At 52.3% G+C, this 18,711-nt stretch overlaps 1 protein-coding gene across 11 annotated transcripts; it reads right to left on the reverse strand.

Moving 5' to 3' along the window:
- Positions 1 to 964: 964 nt before the first annotated feature.
- On the reverse strand, positions 965 to 16,733 carry BRPF1 (bromodomain and PHD finger containing 1). Of its 11 annotated transcripts, none has more exons than XM_057705575.1 (14): positions 16,323 to 16,732; positions 13,844 to 14,452; positions 9,424 to 10,383; positions 8,363 to 8,525; positions 7,682 to 7,813; positions 7,158 to 7,286; positions 5,840 to 6,149; positions 5,191 to 5,511; positions 4,601 to 4,885; positions 3,959 to 4,106; positions 3,254 to 3,390; positions 3,033 to 3,151; positions 2,543 to 2,697; positions 965 to 1,814 (listed from the first exon to the last, which is right to left on the reverse strand). In XM_057705575.1, exons 2-14 carry the CDS (start codon positions 14,440 to 14,442, stop codon positions 1,631 to 1,633), a joined length of 3,642 nt encoding a protein of 1,213 aa, XP_057561558.1. In that variant the 5' UTR covers positions 14,443 to 14,452; positions 16,323 to 16,732; the 3' UTR covers positions 965 to 1,630. The 11 variants fall into 11 exon arrangements, with proteins under 11 accessions (XP_057561558.1, XP_057561557.1, XP_057561556.1 ...); XM_057705574.1 differs by having other exon boundaries at positions 5,191 to 5,514; XM_057705573.1 differs by having other exon boundaries at positions 7,140 to 7,286.
- Positions 16,734 to 18,711: the final 1,978 nt, after the last annotated feature.

Genomic DNA, 18,711 nt, shown 5'->3' on the forward strand with positions numbered 1-18,711 from the left:
CGGAGAGGAGAGCTGCATCTGGGCTGTTTCTCCCCTTCTAGCATACCGATTATTGGTTACTGTATTTGAATGATTAGCCTGCAGATTCCTTAGGGTGAGACTGGCAGCTGATTTCTCTCAGCCCCTCCTGCCATAGTACCTAGCGGGGAGGCTGTGAGCCTGGCAGCGTCTCAGTTCCACTGCGCAGTAGCCCCAAGGCCCTGGGGCAGCTGCTTCCTGTGTTTGTCTCTCGTGTAGGCGCGACAGCCCACAGGTGCCTCGTGCTTGGAGGACATTCCTCCAGTAAATGTTTAAATTGAAAGAGGTGGTTAAGGTGGGGAATGAATGAAGAGCCACTCTACTTTCCTGCTCAGTCCCCAGCTGAACAGGGGAAAGTCAGAGCTATAGTGACTCTGCAGAAACACTTGGACCATCCAACTGGCAAAGGACTGGAAGCATCTGCAGTTCACGAAGGAACGGGCACTAGACTCTTCCCTTCCTGCAGTTCGGCATACTGGTTAAAGAGCCAGCTTTGCAAACAGGCTTTTATTCATATCCTAGCTCTGCGACTTCCTAGGTGTGGGAACTTAGGCAAGTTAATGTTTCTAAACCTTGTGGAGATCTTTGTGGAGATAACTATCCTATGATTAGCTTTCCCCATAGTTATTGCAAGGATTATACAAAACTGTAACCAAAGGTGCTTCAGCACAGGGTCTGCCACTCAGTGGAGTACATGGGGAATGGGAGCTGTCATATTGGGTTAGCCAAAAAGTTCGTTTGGGTTTTTCTGTAAGATGTTACACAAAAGCCTGAACAAACTTTTTGGCCAACCCAACGTTATCTTTGCTGTTGTCTTAGAAATGCAGCAGGCACAGCAGCCAGCAACCACCTGGGCCCAATTACTTACCATCCCTGAGGGAAAGAGCCTCCCTTTTTATCCCTTTGCACTGGCAGAAGGCAAGAACCAAGAATTCCAAACAGACCATTTATTTTCTAAGAATCAATATATTTTCTTCCTTTGAAATAAATACAAACCAGTTTGAAAGGTGGGGGAATCTATGGGAAGAAGGGAAGTGGGGACAGGCCCCAGTCTTTTTTTTTAGTACCAAATGACTCTGGCGCGACCCGGAAACGCAGTTACAAATGAGAATAATTTAAATTCTCCGCTAATTACAGTATTTACAACAGCAGGGGAGGGGGTCACCTAGTGCCCCTCTTCCGGGCTGGACAGACATCAATCCCACTGCTAGGCTGGGCAGATGCCCGCTCACCTCACCACCTCGGGGGCCTCAGGCCACTAGGCAGTTAGGGATTCTCCTGGCACAAATAGGCACAGGCGGTGCGATGGCCTGTTTTATGCAGTGTCCTAACCTTGGCCCACCACCTTGCGCTACAATGCCGTGAGGTCTCTGGAGTTTTCTGGCCTGTGGGACCTCCCCTCTCACTGCGCAGAGCCCCCATGGGCCCTTGGAGTGTTCTGTACAGTCCAGCTGCACTCAGGGCGGGAGGGACCTCCCCCACCCAGCTTCCCCTGAGACTGGCCCCAAGACCAGGAATGAGTCAGTGCAGAGGCCGGTGCCACTCCAGGACAGTGAGCAAAGGGGAGGAGAGAGGTGGCAGGGCACTGTAGGTTGGGCTGTGCTGGACCGTATCAGTCACTATCGCTGGTCTCGCTGCTCTGCTCGCCCTGCACCTTGCTGCGGTGCTGCAGAGCCCTGTGGTAGGCAATCTGTACTGACTTGCGGATGTTGGATTTCCGGCCCTCCAGCATCTTCTCCTTGTCAAGGTCCTGGTTCACGCCCAGAGGAACCAGCTTAGTCCTGGGCAGCCACTGCCTGTAGGACAAGGTGAGGATCAAATAAGTCCTCTCTTTTCTCTGGGGGAGCAACAAGTACCACCTTTCCTCACTTGTTCATTCCTTCAAAAACTCCTCCTGAGTGCCCACTCTGGGCCAGGCTCTTGTGGGAGTTAAAGAAACCAAGAGATACAGTCCCTGCCTCCAAGGAACTGCTCACAGGCTAGTGATGAAAAAAGCCCAGTCAACAGTCACACCAGGGGAAAACCACAGGGTATTTATGGGTGCAAAAAGACCAAACCTGAAATAGCTACCTTGTCCCATGGGCTCCAGGCAGCCTTAACTGACATTAAATATCCTCTGCAGACAATTAACATCAACAAAAGACTACACATGTAAATGTGACGGAGCAGGGATTCAGAGCTTGAATGATTATGCCTACTTTATCCCCATCTTGCCACCATGGAGGCAGAGGTGGGAAAACTAAGTCTAGAAGCCACCTTCATCTGGGTGGGGAGCCACACCCACATTTGTCATAGTCACTCACAGTCCTTTGATTTCTAGCTATAGCTGTTTGTCAGCTGCTGCCCACTCAGTCCCTCAGACTTTTGGTCAACACAACCCTTTTGCTCAAAGACCTAAGTCCCTCCCCCACTGATTTATGATAGCCCAGGCTGTCAGTTGCTGGAGCTCCCTGGCAGCCTGCCCCCATACTGAGGGTTACATCTGTGGCTATGAGTCACATCAAATGCTTCCCTCCTCCCTTACCAGGTTCGCTTGTTGTCAAAGAAGAGGACGAGGTAGAGATGCTCTCGGGCTTCCTGGGTCATCTGTTCCCCAAGTTTTAGCACCTCCAGTGGGGGCACAGGGATGGGAACCCCATGGTGGAACATACCTTCCCGGGGCATCTTTGGATCAATGATCTAAGGGTGTAATAAAATCTTGGTTTAGTTCAGTCTCCTCCTTCCCCGAGGCTTACCCTATCCAAGAATTTGGAGACTACAACTAAAGTGGGAACAGGAAAAGGTTATCACACTACTAGGGCTGCAATGCTAACCCCTGGCTTTCTTCCCATGCCCAAGGGGCAAAGGGAAGAAAAAGGGAGAGATGGAGAGACTAACCAGGGACTTTTAAGTGTCTATCTGCCAAAGACTCCTGTGCTCTGCAGCTCAGCAGAGAGGAGGAAAAATCTGCTACTTCTGAGTCTGTGTTTTGGGGTTGGAAGACAAAGGGTGTGACAAGAAAAACAGAAGCCTACCAGAGCTGGGTACGATGGATACCCTCGGCATTTGGCCCACACCAGGTCCAGAGCATCCAGCGGGGAGTCCTCATCCTCTGACAGCCAGCCAGCTCCCCGGCCCAGACTCTTCCTTACCACTTCACAGGAATGGGAGAGAGGGGGCGGATCAGCAGCCAGGGGTCTGGCAAGGCCCTGACACTGGGCTCCCGGCATCCCTGGCTTCAGGCAGGCGTACTTACTGCTGTGGCCCACGCCGCGGCCAGTGCCCACGGAGTAGGCCTCGTTCTCAGTGCCTGAGGTATCTTCACTGCTGTCCTCCGGGAATGTGCCCCGAGAGAAGGAGGGCTTGCCCCGGCCTTGTTTTGAAGGCGTTGTGCTGTGGACAAGAGGGAAGCTCAATTCAAAGAAGGGGAGGAGTGGGGAATGGCATGGTGGGTATCCTCTCTTCTTTAAGCCCCTAGGGTCTAAGGTTTTTGGAAAGCAGAGGCTTCTTGAAGAATTTCAAACTCAAACGCCCTCAGGGACTTAGGGGTGATTTGACTGAAGCAAGCTGGATATAGCAGTAGTGATAAGTGCATACCCTGTCTTAAGGCAACAGTGGCCAGAATTACCAGGTCTGATTTATAAACATAATACAGAAACTGGGAATTTTATCTAGATCTTTTTTTTTTTTTAAAATACCGTGCTGGCCAAACAAAATATGTCTTCAGGTCGAATCCAGGCCACAAGGAATCAGTTTATGCCCTCTGTTCTAAAGCATCAGGTTAACACAGGATGGGCCCCTCTGTTTCATTATGGTGACAGTCTCATCTATTCCATTTATTTTGCAGAGAACCTTTGGTTTGAGCCATCCTCATCTAGGCTAAGATGGCTGCCACCCCACTCCCCGTACAGAAATCTGGAAGGCCATCCCAGAGGCAGGTCTTGATCTGGAGGGCTGGTACCTGGTCCGGTCTGAGGCAGCACTGCTGCTGCTACTGCTGCTGGACTCAGAGTCTGAGCTGCTCCGAGGAAGGCTGCAGTCATTACGATATACCAAGAAACTCTTCTTTACTGGCTGGTTTCCACCGCTGAAGCCATTGGCTGGTAAGTCTTGGTTGGGGGGAGGAGGGGGAGGGAAGGAATCAGTCAGGAAGATGTAGATCAGAGATCTACTGGGGGTAAGAGGGATTCAGGGCTTGGCTTTCCCTTCTCTGCTGGAAAATTCCTACAACCTTGGCCAGCAGAGCTAGCTCTGGGCAGTGTCCACCACGGTTGGCCACAGCCCTGCCCCACCCCTTGCACTTGCCTTGGCAGTTACTGGCCTTAGGACGCAAATGGCTTAAAGGAGATTCCCCAAGGAGGATAAGAAGAGAAGAGGTGAAGTGATACAATGGAGGGGGCCCTGGATGGGAATCTAGCTGGGTCAGTGTCTCTGGGCTTCAGTTTCCCCAACTGTAAAATGAGGGGATTGAATTAAAGGATTCCTGAGGGCCCTTCTAGCTCTGACATATTATGGGCAAATGAAGGGATAGGTGGGAGTTATATTGGGAAGGATGGCAGCTTTGCTCTACTCTACTGGGGGGCTGGGTGATGGTGAAGCTCACCCATTGGGGGGTCTTCTGTGGATTTATCACTGTCGCTGTCTGAACTCGAACTGGGCCGAGGGCTCCTACCCCGCTTGCGCTGACGCAGGGAGCCCATGATGGGGAGCTGGGGGGGCCCCACAGGACTGCCTCCGTGGCTGGGGGTCATCTGGCTCTCCCGGTTTTTGGGGGGCCGGCCCGGCCTCTTGGGCGGTCCAGCTGTCTTCGGGTTCTTTTTGGAGAACAGAACTGAGGTTCTCCTGCCCACCTCATGTGCGGGGGTTGAGGACATGTTGGGACCCAGGCCTGGAGCAGAGAAAGAGAGAAGGAGAGTCGGTGAGGGGCCTGATGTAGGAAGGGCATATGTCCAGGGTAGGCCATAACTCCAGCTAGGGTAGGGGAGATAATCTGGGGGGCAAGGAGTTGGGAACACTGTCTCTTATAAAAATAGCCAGAGAGGCAGCTAAGAGGCCCTTGACTGGGGAAGGAGGGAGAAAGTGCAGCCAGCTGTGCAGGAGGGACCGCTGCCTGGGGGATGGCAGGGGCTGAGTGTGTGCTGCAGAGTCAAAGTCTGGCTGGCCTTGGGGTGCACCATGCTACGGGCTTCAGACCTTTGCTTGTCTCCTGGCTGCTGCTCTCCTCAGCGGCACTGTCTGTCTGTCCGTCCTTGTCACAGGCTGCCGGGTGGGGTGTCAGGCTGCCCCGGCTGGAGGGGCCATGCCGCTCAGGCCCATCCCGTCCAGTCTCCCGCTGGTTGGCAAGCTTCCGCCGCAGCGCCGTCATCTCTTTCTTGATCATCTTTGCACGCCGTGAGCGGCCCACGCTCTGCTTGCTGGCATTCACCTCATCCAGCCTCTCGAGCAACAACTTCAGCTGCTCTTCCACTGGCAAGTGCTTCTGGTTCTCCAGCAGGACCAACCGCTCTTCCTCTGCTGCTGGGGGTGGGAATTAGCGAGGACAAGGTCAGACTCAAGGTAGTTCTCTGGGCCCCGTGAACCTGGGCAGGCAACAAGAAACCCACTCTTCTCCCCTCTGCGTCTCACCAGGAACAGCTGTAAAATAGTAGCACCAAGATGTGGAATGGCGGGGACTGCTATCCATTCACCCAGTCTGGCTTCTTGGAGAGCATTCCTGGGGATAGCTTGCCACTGCTCAGCCTAGCTGCTTCCTGCCTACACTGCCTGCTCCCAGGAGGGGACTTTTGGAAAGCTGTTCATCCCTGGCATTGGCCTCTATGTGTATGTGTGACTTATCACCCACCATCTTCGGTGTGGTGTGGGGCCTCGTCTCCAGCCAGGCTGTGGGGGATATGCATGCCCGTCTCAAAGTCAATGCCCATTTTTTCTGCCTGGCGCCGGGCCTGGCGGAGCACAGCACCACCCTGCTCACGGAGCCGCACTGCTGCCCGGTAGAAGATGGTATCCTTGGCATTATACTTGAGGCAGTTGCTGACGATGAGGTTGAAGTCCTCCTCAAAATCATCAAAGTTCAGGTAGCGGTAAGCCTCCAAGTTCTGCTTCATGGTGAAAAAGTCCATAGGCTTTTTGATGTGGTCTAGGTAGTCAGGTACCTGGGAGAACATGGTAGGTAGAGCTAAGTGGAGATATGTTCCTCATGCCCCCTGAACCCCTGTTCCTAACAACCTCCCTTGAAATGCATCCGGCAACCTCCTCCCACCACAGTTAGAGGCAGGCATACAGCACAAGGGAAAAGAAAGCTGGATTCTAGTCTTTTTTTTTTTTTTTGGCTGTGTCGGGTCTTAGTTGTGGCACACGGGCTCTTTCCTTGCGGCCGCGTATTTCTGTCCAGTTGTGGCGCGGGCTCAGTAGCTCCGCAGCATGTGGGATCTTAGTTCCCCGACCAGGGATCGAACCCATGTCCGCTGCATTGGAAGGCGGATTCTTAAACCACTGGACCACCAGGGAAGTCCCTGGATTCTAGTTTTGACTTTACTAGTCACAAGTTGTGTGACCTTGGCAAGCCTCTTAACCTCTCTGGGCCTTCTTTTCCTCGCCTGGAAAACAGTAATGAAATTACGGCCAAATCTACCTCCTAGAGCCATGTGAGGCTTTAGTAAGAAAAGTTAGGGGAATCCTCTGGAAATAACACCACCTTGCATTCCTATAGCTCTTTTTAATTATTAAGACTTATAAGGGGGCTGCTGCCTCAGGCCTCTCATTTTATACCTTTCAGAGAGAAGAGTCTGCCAGTCAGGACCTAGGGCTTCAGAGATGGTTCTTTAGGTGCTGAGCCTTCTAAATTCTCCGTTCTAGGGTTCAGCACCCGGAAAGTGTCTTCCTGCCCTGGGATTATTCATTTGGCAGACTCAGTCCCTGCCTCTGGGGAAGGAGTGCAGATTGCCTCCCATTCTGGGCCCTTGGGGTATGACAGGGACAAGACAGAGTCCAGGTGACGCATGTGGCTCCAGTTCATCCTGGAGCCCCAGAGCCACCAGCCCCTCTCTTCAAGGTCCCCTCCTAGTCCCTGGCCCAGACCTGCAGCAGGGGTCCATCTGGGAGAGGAACAGAAAGAAGGTGGAGTGAGGGGAAGGGATTCTTACTTCGTCCAATTCGGTTACCTCAGACAGAGGGACCGGCTCGCTGAAGATGTTGCCTGTGTCCTTCTCTTGGAGCTGCTCCAAGGTTTTTCGAAGGAGGATGAGGAAAGGGGTCAGCTGCATCTCCATGGCAATCTGCTGGACCTTGATCTGACACACATAAAGGCCCAATCAGCCAGGCCTAGGCCAGTCTCTTGGCAGAGAGGTCTGAGGAGATGGTTGTAGCTCGTTTGGGAACTCACCTTCCTTCCCACCGCACTCCCCCCACCCATCCCCCCAACAGCTGGATATACTTGACTACTCTGGACTTTCCCTTCCTTAAGCTCCCAGCACCAGCCACCCGCATCACATAATTTAGGATTCCATTCATACCCTCCTGTGACATTCTGCTTCCAATGGGCCTGAGAGCAAATTGAGCTCAAGAGACCTGACTCCTACATCAGCCCTGTTGCTTCCTGGCCACAGGACACATACTTTTCCATGTTTTCTGTTTTCCTGGGTCTGTTTTTTCCACTGTGAAAGAGAGCTGGCCCAGAAGCACTCACCGTCTCCCTTTTGAGTTTCTCCCGCTTGCGGATCAGCTCTACCAGCAGCCGTGCTCGCTCCAGGTCATGCCGAAGCCGCTGCCAGGACTTAAGCTGTTCTTTGAGGGCCCAGTTCTTATCCTCAGAATCTCTCTGAAGAGGCAAAGAGGGGTCAGAAAATCATGAGAGAGCCAGAGGGGACGAGAGCCCAAGAAACTTGAGTCTAGGGCAGGTAATGCCAAAGGAGGAAGCACAGTGATTCACTGATAGGCTCGCTAACTAACTAAAGTGGAAGCTAGCTTCTCAATCCACGTGTCCTCTAGGCCCAGCACAGAGTCAGTGCTTGGTAGATGTTTGTTGTGAATGAATGGATGAACGCATAGGAAAAACGCGTTAAAAACAATCTGAAAGGATTTCATCCTGAGCTTGCTCTGAGGCCTAGTTTAAAGGAGGAATCAGTCCAAGCCCTCAGACACTGGAAACTACAGTCACAAATCTGTGTCCTTGAGGACTTCCCTGGTGGTCCAATGGTTAAGACTCCACGCTTCCAATGCAGGGGGCACAGGTTTGATCCCTGCTTGGGGAACTAAGATCCCATAATGCCAGGTGGTGCGGCCAAAAAAACCCAAACACAAACAACAAATCTCTGTCCTTGTCCCCCGGCACTAGCTCCTAGAGCCCACAGGGAATTGGACACAGTACCCCAACTTGGTCACAGTTCCTCTGAGACTGCAGGTGTGTCTGCAGGCGCCGCAGCAGCGGGACCCCATTCCGTGACTGCCTCTTCAGCGTCCAGTAGCTGTGCAGCCTCTGCATGAACTGGCTCTTCCTCTGGATGGTCAGGCGGTTAGTGATTTTACTGAGCCTGGGAAGCAGGAGAGCAAAGAGAAAAACTTCTTGGGCCTTGATTTTCTTACGCAGAAAAGTGGTCAATGAGAGTTTCTGAGTGGGGCTGAACAGGAATAAATCTATTGTCAAAAAGGTCTGTGTTGTGTATAAAAACAGTTGATTGAACCTGGTGTACCCCCCCCCCCAAAAAAAAAAAAAAAAAGGTCTGTGACACTGGGCTGAGGCAAAGAAGAGAAAACAGAACTGTCAATGGCACCTCGGCAGACAGGAAGCCAAGCTCCCAGCTCTAAGGCAGATCCATAATCCCGTCCACCAGGGGGTCAAGGAGCCTGGCCCCTAAGACTGCTCTTGTCACTACAGCCCAGAATACTATTTGACCTTGGGATACCCAACTTAGACTGAGCCTGGGAAGGTTTTAAGATGCAGTACTACTGTACCGTAGTAAACGATTGGAAACTGACTAGATAGCACAAGAGAGAGTAAAAAATAACTGAGGATCGCAGCCCTCATTTGGACTTATTTGTGGCAGTAACCATATCACAATTCCTTCAGTGTTTCCTTCCCCCTTTTTCATTCCATTCTCCCTTCAGAGTCAGACCATTTCTTCCATTGTGGCTGGTGACTATTCCATCCTCTTTCTTCCTAACTTAAACCACCCCATCAAAATGGAGGGCAGTTTAAAACACCTGTAAGGTCTGTCAGATAAAAGTTGTAGTTTCTGGTTCCTAATGTAAAAGTCAGGTGACCTGCTAGAGCTAATCTCTTTTGGTATTAGAAAAAAAGACAAACCCAAAAACTTCTATGTAGCTCCTGATAGGAAGAAGATAACCCAACCCTGTCACTCCACTCAGAGGGCTGTCAGTCTCCAACAGGCCTTCTTCCCTCAACAGCCTGTCCACCTGCTCCCCTCATACCTGTGTGGTGGGATGCAGGGCACAGACACCACAGGTGCTGCTGCCCGTTTCTCTGCCAGGATCTTGCGCGCCTTCTTCATCTTGATCCGGGACTTGGCCTTGGCCTTCTTGACCTTCTCTGAGCTCCAACTCTTACCCTCCTCCTCCTCCTCCTCTTCATCCTCCTCACCCTCACTGTGGGACAGGGCAGGCAGGCGGCGTGCTGAACCTGGGGGTGTGTGGATGTCGCAATAGGCAGTCTTGCGGACGCTGAAGGAGGTGCCATTGGCACCCGTCTCCCGCACGGGCTCCATCTTCATGTAGAGGCCGGCCTGCTGGGCACATGTCACATGGAAGGCTGTGTAGCAGTTGGCCTTGTGGCACTGGATGCAGGCCCCCGAGCCCCGCTGTTTGCAAATGTAGCAGGTCAGCTTCCAACGAGCGGGCGGGATGTGCTCGATGCTGTCGATAGGCTCCAGGAAGACCGTGTTGGCAAAGCAGACCTCAGGGATCCACAGGGCACACACCACGTGGGCCCAGCGCCCATCATCTGTCTGCTTGAAGGCACCACCCTTGTTGGGGCACAGGGCGCAGTCCACAGCACGGGAGGGTGACTGTAGGCAGCGGCGGCACAGCCACTGGCCCTCAGGGATGTAGGGGACACCGTAGCACTCCTGGTGCACAGCCAGGTTGCACATGTCACAGAAGAGGATGACATTGCTGTTCTGGCACTCACCGTCATTGCAGATACAGCACACAGCGTCCTCATCCACCAGCGCATTGGGGTCGCCTTTATTGTGGCTCTCAAAGTAGGACTCTTTCTCCAGCCGGTCCATTAAGTATTCAAAGATTTCCTGCGGAATGGGACTCACACCCTCCGTCTTCCGCCGCTCATTCATGATATCCAGCCAGATGTAGTCCTCCTCATCCATGTCATACTCTACTTCCTCATCCAGCTCCTCCGCCGACTTCTCGATGTACCTGCAGTGCACACAGGCAGCTCAGCACCAGAAGGTTGAGATTTCCCTCCCTTAGAGACCGTGGGTTACATTTGCCAAGCACTTACCCTATTCCAGGCCTGTGCCTTTACATACATGTTGTCTCATTCTATCCTCACCTTTATCCCAGGCACTCTAAGTTCTATAATCATTCTTGTTTTGCAGAAAAGGAAACCTAATGTTTGGAGAGGTTAATTCACCCTCCTTGGCCCTCCTGTGAGAAAGTGTAGAGTTGGGATATGAACCCAAGCATGCCGATTTCAAAGCTCATGTCCCAGCTGCTACACTGCCTCCTTTGAGGTGCAGAGGCTCAGCCAGAGTCCTTAAGGGAGAAGGATGGGGCAGCTAGGACCCATTACTGGGATGGTCTGGGTGATGGTACAAAGAGTCAGGGGAAGGAAAGTCCTCAGTTTTCACTTGCAAATTATACAGAAGTTGTTTTAGCATCAGCTGGCTGTGTCCTGAATGGAGCTGCTGTAGGTCTTCTGTCAGCTGGGGCCAGCATCAGCTCAGAGCTCCCTCAGACTCTGGGTACTCTTTGTTCTCTGGATAGCCTCGGGAGATAACAGTCAGAATAGCTACGATTTACTGAGCGTTTACGATGAGCTAGGTATTGTGCTAGGTTATCCCATTTATTTTCCCCACAGCCATAGGGTCAGTGTTTTTATTGCCCTCACTTTATAGATGAGGAAACTGGTAGCTTTGAGAAGTTAATTAACTGCCTGACACAGATAGTTCACACAACCAGGAAGTGGCAGAGCCAGGATTCAAACTCCACTTCACAGCCCTCACTGGGCCAGCAGGACTGCAGCTTAGGATTGCTCCAGGTGCCTGGGATACAAAACAGGCTCCCCACCCCCTTGCCACGAACGCTCAAGGTGGCCTGACACTGGTGTTGTAAAGCTACAGGGAGCTACAATGGAAAGAACAAGGCTTTGGCCTCTAACAAACCTGGATTTAGAACCCGGCTCTGTTACTTTGTGACATTCAGGACATCACTGCTCTTTTCTGAACCTCAGTTTTATTGATGATAGAATGAGGATAATACTACTTACTCCCAAAGATGTCAGGATTAAGTGGAATTACAAAAACAAAAGGGTGAAATCAAGTGGCACACAGCAAGTCCTAGATAAATGTTAGTTCCCGTGCCTCCTCTCTCCTCTCCACAAGGGAAACATGGCTCTGGGGGCTAGAGCAGGCCAGGCAAGCACAGGCTCCGGAGCCATGCTCTGGATGACAGCAGGCAAGTGACCTAACTTCTCTGGGCCTTGGTTTCCACATCTGTAAAGTTGTGATGCTAACTTGAACCTATTTCACACTGCTGTTGTGAACATTAAATGAGTTAACACAGGTAAAGTGCTTAGAACAGTATTTAGCACAGGGCAACTACTCAATAAATGTCAGCTTTATTATTAGCTTTTGTATAGCTCTGCCCCACCCTGTCTTGCATTATAACTGTTTTTGTGTCTTAACTCCTCCACTACTGGATAGAGGCAAGGACCATGTCTGATTCACCACACAGAAAGAGGCACTCAGTGTTGTTCATTTGAAAGACAGTTTGGGGGTGTTAGGGAGGAGAGACTAACATGCTATATCTATCAGAAGCAATTTCTTTCTTAGCCCTTTATCCCTTCCCCAAGGTGACTGCAATGTCTTCATCCTTGAAAAAGGGTGTGGCTCAGGGCTAGCATGAACCATCTGGCCCCTTCCAGGCCTTGGCACCAGCTTTCAACCTTTTCTCTGCCATGACACACGTGACATTATGTGATGGTGCATAACACACTCCCACGATGCACCCACATTACAGGCTGTGGCGCAGATAAGGTAGGCTGCATGTCATGTTCAATTCCTGACACACCAACTGAGACTCCACCCTCTCTCCCCCTCAAGAAAGCATATCAGATGTGAGCAAGAGCAAGTGCTGTTATTAGAGAGATGACCTCAGATCCTCTTGCATTTATATAAAAAGTAAATCATTTCCAAAACAGGCAGTTCTGCTAACAGTAGTAACAAATTACATGCAACACACCTTCCAACTGATTGCAGTGCACCAGCTGAGAGCTGCTGCCTGGAGAACAGATCTGATCCCCAGGAGGAAAGAGTGAATCTGAGTGGAGGGATGAAGAAAAGGAGCAGAAGGGGCTGGGCTGGGCTGCCCATTGCAGCTGAGAGCGCTGAAGAGCCATTAGGAAAGAGGGCAGGCCCAGAGAGGGGTCTGTGTGTTGGAAGGTGGGTATGGCAGTCAGTACCAACAGAAGAGAGACAGTGGAAAGCCAGAAGGAAATGGAGCTGGGCTGGACAGATGAAAGAATGGCAGAGAGGAAGAAGAGACTGGCTAGCATGTGAACAGCGGTGAGAGGAAAGCGACACACTGGGCCAAATCACTCGAGTTCCCAGAGGTTTGCTTTTAAAGAACTGAGATTTACTGTAACATCACATGGGTTGCACTTTTGGTAAAAACTATCTTTCACGTAAAAACCTTTACAAGTCCTTGTCAGAGATCAGGCCTTCTGATTAGCGGATACCAAAGATGGCTCCTTAACTAACTCACCCAAATGCTCTCTTTGACTCAGATGCCAAGGCTCTCAGAAAGAAGCTTTACACTTGGTTTTTATTCCAACCTTCAGCTAAGGTTTCTGTATGTAGTTTCACCACCACACTTGCCCTACTCCATTTTTTACCTCACGTTAAAGGAATTTAGCCTTATGCCTGTGACTTTATTGGCAGCCACTGTGACTAATTTTTGGAAGGAAGTGGAATACCAAGAAAGTTAAATGAAATAAATAAAAGGGTCCTTGGAGGAGTACAAAACATAGGTGATGAAAATCCTGCTTATGCATGCTAAAGGATGGGTTATAATAACAGAACAAATAATGGGAAAATTACTTCTGTAGATTTACAAACTGCTCTTAGGACCTTATGAAATCAGTGTCCCTAGTCGTCTACCTTTAGGCCAGCAGAGGAATATTACACCTACTATGCAGACAGGGTCACTGGAACACCAAAAGCGGGATGCCTCCCCCAAGGTCACACAGTAATGGAGTACAAAGGCTCAGGAACAAAAAATGGGACATTTTGATACTGTGGAAATAGTATAACTTTGGAGTCAGAGGAACCTGGGTTTGAATTCCAGTTCAGCTATCTACTGGCACATGACTGCTCATAAGTCTGGCCCTTTTTCTGGACCGTGGTTTCCTCATCTGTGAAATGAGAACAATACCTACCTGAACTGTGAAAATAAAATAAGGGAATGGCTATAAAGCACCCAGTGCAGGGCCCGGCATGTGGCCGTGCCATCATCATTAGCTGGGGCACTTTTCCTACCTTGGCAGGACCAGCGTGCTTCTGCTGTGCTTTACCCCTGCCACGTCCTATCACCTATCTTTAACTCCTAAGCCCTGCTTGATCAGTTTTCCAGAGTTGGGAGATGGAGGTGGCCTTACCGGTAATAGGAAGTCGGCCGGGGCGGGGCATCAGGGGTATCCTGCTCTAACTCCCGATATACCACCTCTGGCAGCTTGGGAATGGTGCTCGCAGAAGCATTGTGGTGGTGGTGATGGTTGGAGTCCTTGCGCTTCTCCTTGTTCTTATGCTTGCCTGATTTGGGAGTAGCAGCTGGCGTCTCAGTGTTCTCCTTATTGCTGCCATTCTCAGGGGCCTCTTCGGGGGCCTCCTCATCCTCTGACACCACATCCAGGTTGTCAAAGATGCTGATGCGGTGGACACGGCCGTGCAGGTCCACCTCCACCATGCGCTGGGCCTGTGCGTAACTCATCACCTCACGGCTGGGTGACTGGGATACCTCTGAGGGGCTGGGCGACTGCTTGTTGGCTGGGCGTGACTGGCGCCCCTTCTTCTTGTGCTTTCGGAGCGGAGTCTGCTGTGGGGGTGGTGGGTTGTCATGGTCATAGTGGTACAGGTGGTACTCAATACCACTGTAACTCTTGTAGACCTTGCGGCAGGTCTCCACGGGGCACTCATAGGGTGGTTTAGTTGCCCGCAAGTTGTGGCAGAAAGTCTTCACGTCAAAGTCCACCCCCATGCTGTCACATCTAGAATGTACAGATCAGTTAGCACAGGCCCAGGGAAGAGTTCTCAGCCACCCTCTCCAGCCCGCCCTCTCCCCAAGGGTCCTGGCCAGCCAAACTCTACAGCAGCTCCAAAGGCCATCTCCTCCACACCATGGCCATAGTCTTGGCCTTATCACCTCTTGCCTGATCATCCTGCCCTATGTCTCAGTTCTTCTAGCCTAATCTCCCATGTGCCCAGAATGATCTTTCTACCAAGTAGCAATGATCATGTCAGTCTCTTGATTAAAAGCTTCCTGATGTTCCCCACTTACTTCAGGATGATATCCAAATTCCTTATGATGACATTCAAGGTGCTCCTTTCACTGTTTGGCCTTAGTCCTCCTTTCTAGATTCTTTTCACCAGTTATAGCTGTATTTCTGTCTACCCAGGGCAACTTGCCATTCCCTGAATGTCACAACCTGTCATTTCTGCAAGATGATCTCTATTTAGAATGCCTCCCATCCTCCCTGACTAGTGAGCTCTTACTCATTCTTCAAAACGTGGCTCAAATGTCAATTCTGTTATGACTTCTTTGTCTCTCCCATGGAGAGCTGTTTCCACAGCATTTCATTCTCACCTCCACCATGGCACTCACCACACTGGAAGTTCTCTGTCTCCTCCCACAAGACTGGGAGCTGTGCAGTGCAGACTCCAGAGCCTACCCACCTCTGTGTCCCCAGTGCCTGGCATGTAGTGTTGTTTTGGCAAATGAATCTGTTGCATGAATAGCTAAATGAGAGGATCACCAGATCTGGAGCTGAGAGGGATGAAGGCAAGTGTCAGCCCATGTAGAAGCTTGAATAGGTAGCCAATGATTTGGTCCTGGACTCCAGCAGAAATCACTGGTTTAGAAAAAGAATTAGTTAATTTCTGAGGCCTTTAGGATAAGCCTATGCCCTGGCCCTGAGAGTGGTACCAGGCCCTGAGGGTACAAACAGGAACACGACAATCCAGGCACACTCAGCTCCATGCTGGTCCTCAGAGCCCTCCCTTCCGCCTCTTCAGTGTTCCTGGGTGACTGGAGACAGCAGATGGCACCAGCCCCCAGGAAGCCCAGCCTGGTCAGAGAGACTGCCCCAATTTCTCCAGGCCTAGCTGAGTTCAACAATTTAACTATGGGCTTGGCACCATTCCAAACAAAGCCACCCTGAGCTCCCTGACTGACAACAGCCCCTCTTGGCTCCTCTCCTGCGACTTAACCAAGCTAGTGAGCTGCTCCAGCCTCTCTGTCAAAACCCCAGATTACCAAATCAGTAAAACTACTCAGACTCTCCCCTACTTCCTACCTGCAGCTGTCTTTAAACAAACCAATCAGAAGCACAAACAAACTTTCAATGATGAATCCCTAGTGAACGTCGCAGCTCTGCTGCCCTGGCTCCCTAAGCAACACAGAGCCCGCGGAGAATGTCCCGCTGGGACTTAGCAGCAGCAGCAGCAGAGGGGAGACACGGGAACCTAGACGCGAAAGCCCTTGGGGAGGGCCCCAGGCCCAGGGGTATGGCGGTGACATCTGCCCCCGGAGCTCAGGGGGCTGGAGGAAGTAGGGGGCGGAGGCCAGAGGGATCAGGCCAGGCCCAGGCGGTGCCCGCAGCCTTCTCCCGGATGCGGCGACGTTTCCCCTTTGTCGAAGTGTAGCAAGTTAAACAAGGCTCCCCTCCAGCCACGGGCCCAGGCAGCCTCGAAAGATACACTGTTGCCCCGGTATGCGGGCTGGGAGCGCATGCACTGTCACTTCTCCGGGCTGGAGTGCCCCGAGGGTACTTGGGCCGGGCAGCTCAGTGCGCGCCCCACGAAAGTAGCCTATCCCTTCCCGGCTGGCCACTCCCGCCCTGGTCCCTGGCCCGCACTCACCGGCCACCTCGAGTCCGGGCTCATCGCCGGGGGCGCCCGCCGGGGCTCCGACCCCACTTGGGGAGGCCGGCGGGGAAAGACGGGCCGGGGAGGGAGAGCCCCAATTCCGGACACTGCAGACCTCGCCACCCCGACCCCCTGCCGCCCCACACTCTGGCCCGGCTCCCTGGGATTCCCGCGCTGACCCCTGCGGCTCCCAGTCCCGCCGGCGCCCCGGTGTCTCAATTACGGCGGCCGCCGCCCCTTTCGAAAGCCCCTAGGTTGCCTGGTCTCAGGACCCGGCGCCGCCGGAACAATGGAGGCTCTCGGAGGCAGCGCAGGGACGACGGCGGCGGCGGAGACGGTGGCGGCAAAGGCAGTGGCAGCGGCGGCGGCGGCAGCGGCGGCGACGGCGTCTGCGCAGGGTAAACGCGGCGCCGCGGCGCTGCCGAGCTGCACTTTCGCCACAGATCCCCGCCCGCCCGCGAGGCTCGAGAGGCCATTTTCCGGGATTCGGAGGGGCCCCCGGACACCCTACATGGCTTTTCTAGCACCTCCATCTTAGAGTTGAGTTTTTGGAGACTGAAGTTGCGGTATTCGGATCCGGAGTGGTCGGGCCGTTTGTTGCGAATCTGCGGCTACGGACGGCGAGCGCGGGACTGGGCGTGAGGAGCCCGCCCTTCTCCCTTCCCCCTCTGCCTCTCCCCCCCTCCTCCCTCCCTCCTGCTGGCGCCGCGGCTGCGGTAGGGACCTGGCCTTGGTCTCCGAGGAAGGCGAGGCGGGGCCGGAGCCACGGGGCGGGGCTGGGGGCAGGGCCAGGAGCAAGAGGGAAGCGGACTGGAGCCTAAGGCGGACCCGGAGTTATGGGTAGGGGTGGGCGGGGTTGGACGAGAACAAACCAGCCTATGGGCGTGGCTTACGGAGAGTGGGCGGGGCCATCAGTAAAGCAGGCCCCAGTAAGGAAAATAGGGGCTGGACGGATGGGGGCGAAGGGTGGGACTAAACAGAAGAGTGGGCCTCAGGAAAGGAAGGGCGGGGCTTTGGATGGACCTGGAACTTGGAGCTGGGCTAGGGAGAAAGGATAGAGCTGGGAAAAACGGTGCGAGACTGAGTGAAAGGGCGGGGCTTAGAAAACGTAAAGGGGCGGGGCTGGAGGAAAGGTGTGGATCTGAAAGTAGCGTCCTGATTGGGGGCGGTGCAGAAGACTGGTGGGGTGTGAAAGGGGTTGTGTGAAGTAAAATGAGATTCAGATGATGGAACCCTGTAGCTAGGCGGGGAAATGCGTCATCGCTGTGGGTTGCGGTTGGAAGATGGTGTCAAAACAGCTGCTTTTAATGTGACTGGGCCACTTAGTAGCTATGTGAACTTGGGCAAGATGTTAAATTCTTCCTAACTCATATCACTTATTTGTAAAGAGCTCGACAACTCTATTGTCAGTTCTTGGGGGCTTCGGAGAACGTGGGCGCCAGGAAGAGTCCACTTATTAAACGATACTTGTTGCTGAGCCTGTCCAGTTTTGCTATCAACGGGTAGTGTGAAAGGGTCTGCCAGGATTCTGGGGCAAAGCCCAAAGCATCTGGATACTTCTATTTTATCTTAATACAGACCTTGCATTTGACTCACTATAAAGTATGTGTTTTCATATACAATGTCTTCCTGCAAACATCCTAATAAAATTGACACTCCAGGAAGAGGTTTGCTGATTGAGATCTTGGGATCTGGAGTCAAACTGTTGGGTTCTCTTCAGTAAGTCACTTAACCTCTGTGAGCCTCCGTTTCTCCATGTGTAAAAATGGAGATGAAATAGTGCTTACCTCACAGGATTGTTGTGAGGATTAAATAAGATATGCTTGTAAATCACCTAGCATTGTGTCTGATATGTAGTGAATACTCAAAAAAAAATCAGCTCTTTTATTATCCTCACTCAAAAAACTTGGACTAGATGGATTAAAGCAGAGTTATACAGAATCATCTTAAAGCTGACCCCCCCCCCCCTTTTTGGGGGTAGGGGGACTGCTTTGGGTCTTCGTTGCTGTGCACAGGCTTTCTCTAGTTGCCGTGAGTGGGGGCTACTCTTGCAGTGCGTGGGCTTCTCATTGCGGGGGCTTCTCTTGTTGCAGAGCACCGGCTCTAGGCGCGGGCTTCGGAAGTTGCAGTACGCAGGCTCAGTAGCTGTGGCTTGCGGGCTCTAGAACGCAGGCTCAGTAGTTGTGACGCACCGGCTTAGTTGCTCCGTGGCAGGTGGGATCTTCCTGGACTAGGGATCGAACCCGTGTCCCCTGCATTAGCAGGCAGATTCTTAACCTCTGCACCACTAGGGAAGTCCCAAAGCTGACCCCTTTTGAGATCAAGAACCTCTTTTAGAATCTGATAAAAGCTAAGGGCCTCTCTTCTCAGAAAAAAATGTACA

The sequence above is a fragment of the Hippopotamus amphibius genome, chromosome 13 (genome assembly GCF_030028045.1).
Source record: "Hippopotamus amphibius kiboko isolate mHipAmp2 chromosome 13, mHipAmp2.hap2, whole genome shotgun sequence".
NCBI classification, from domain to species: domain Eukaryota; kingdom Metazoa; phylum Chordata; class Mammalia; order Artiodactyla; family Hippopotamidae; genus Hippopotamus; species Hippopotamus amphibius.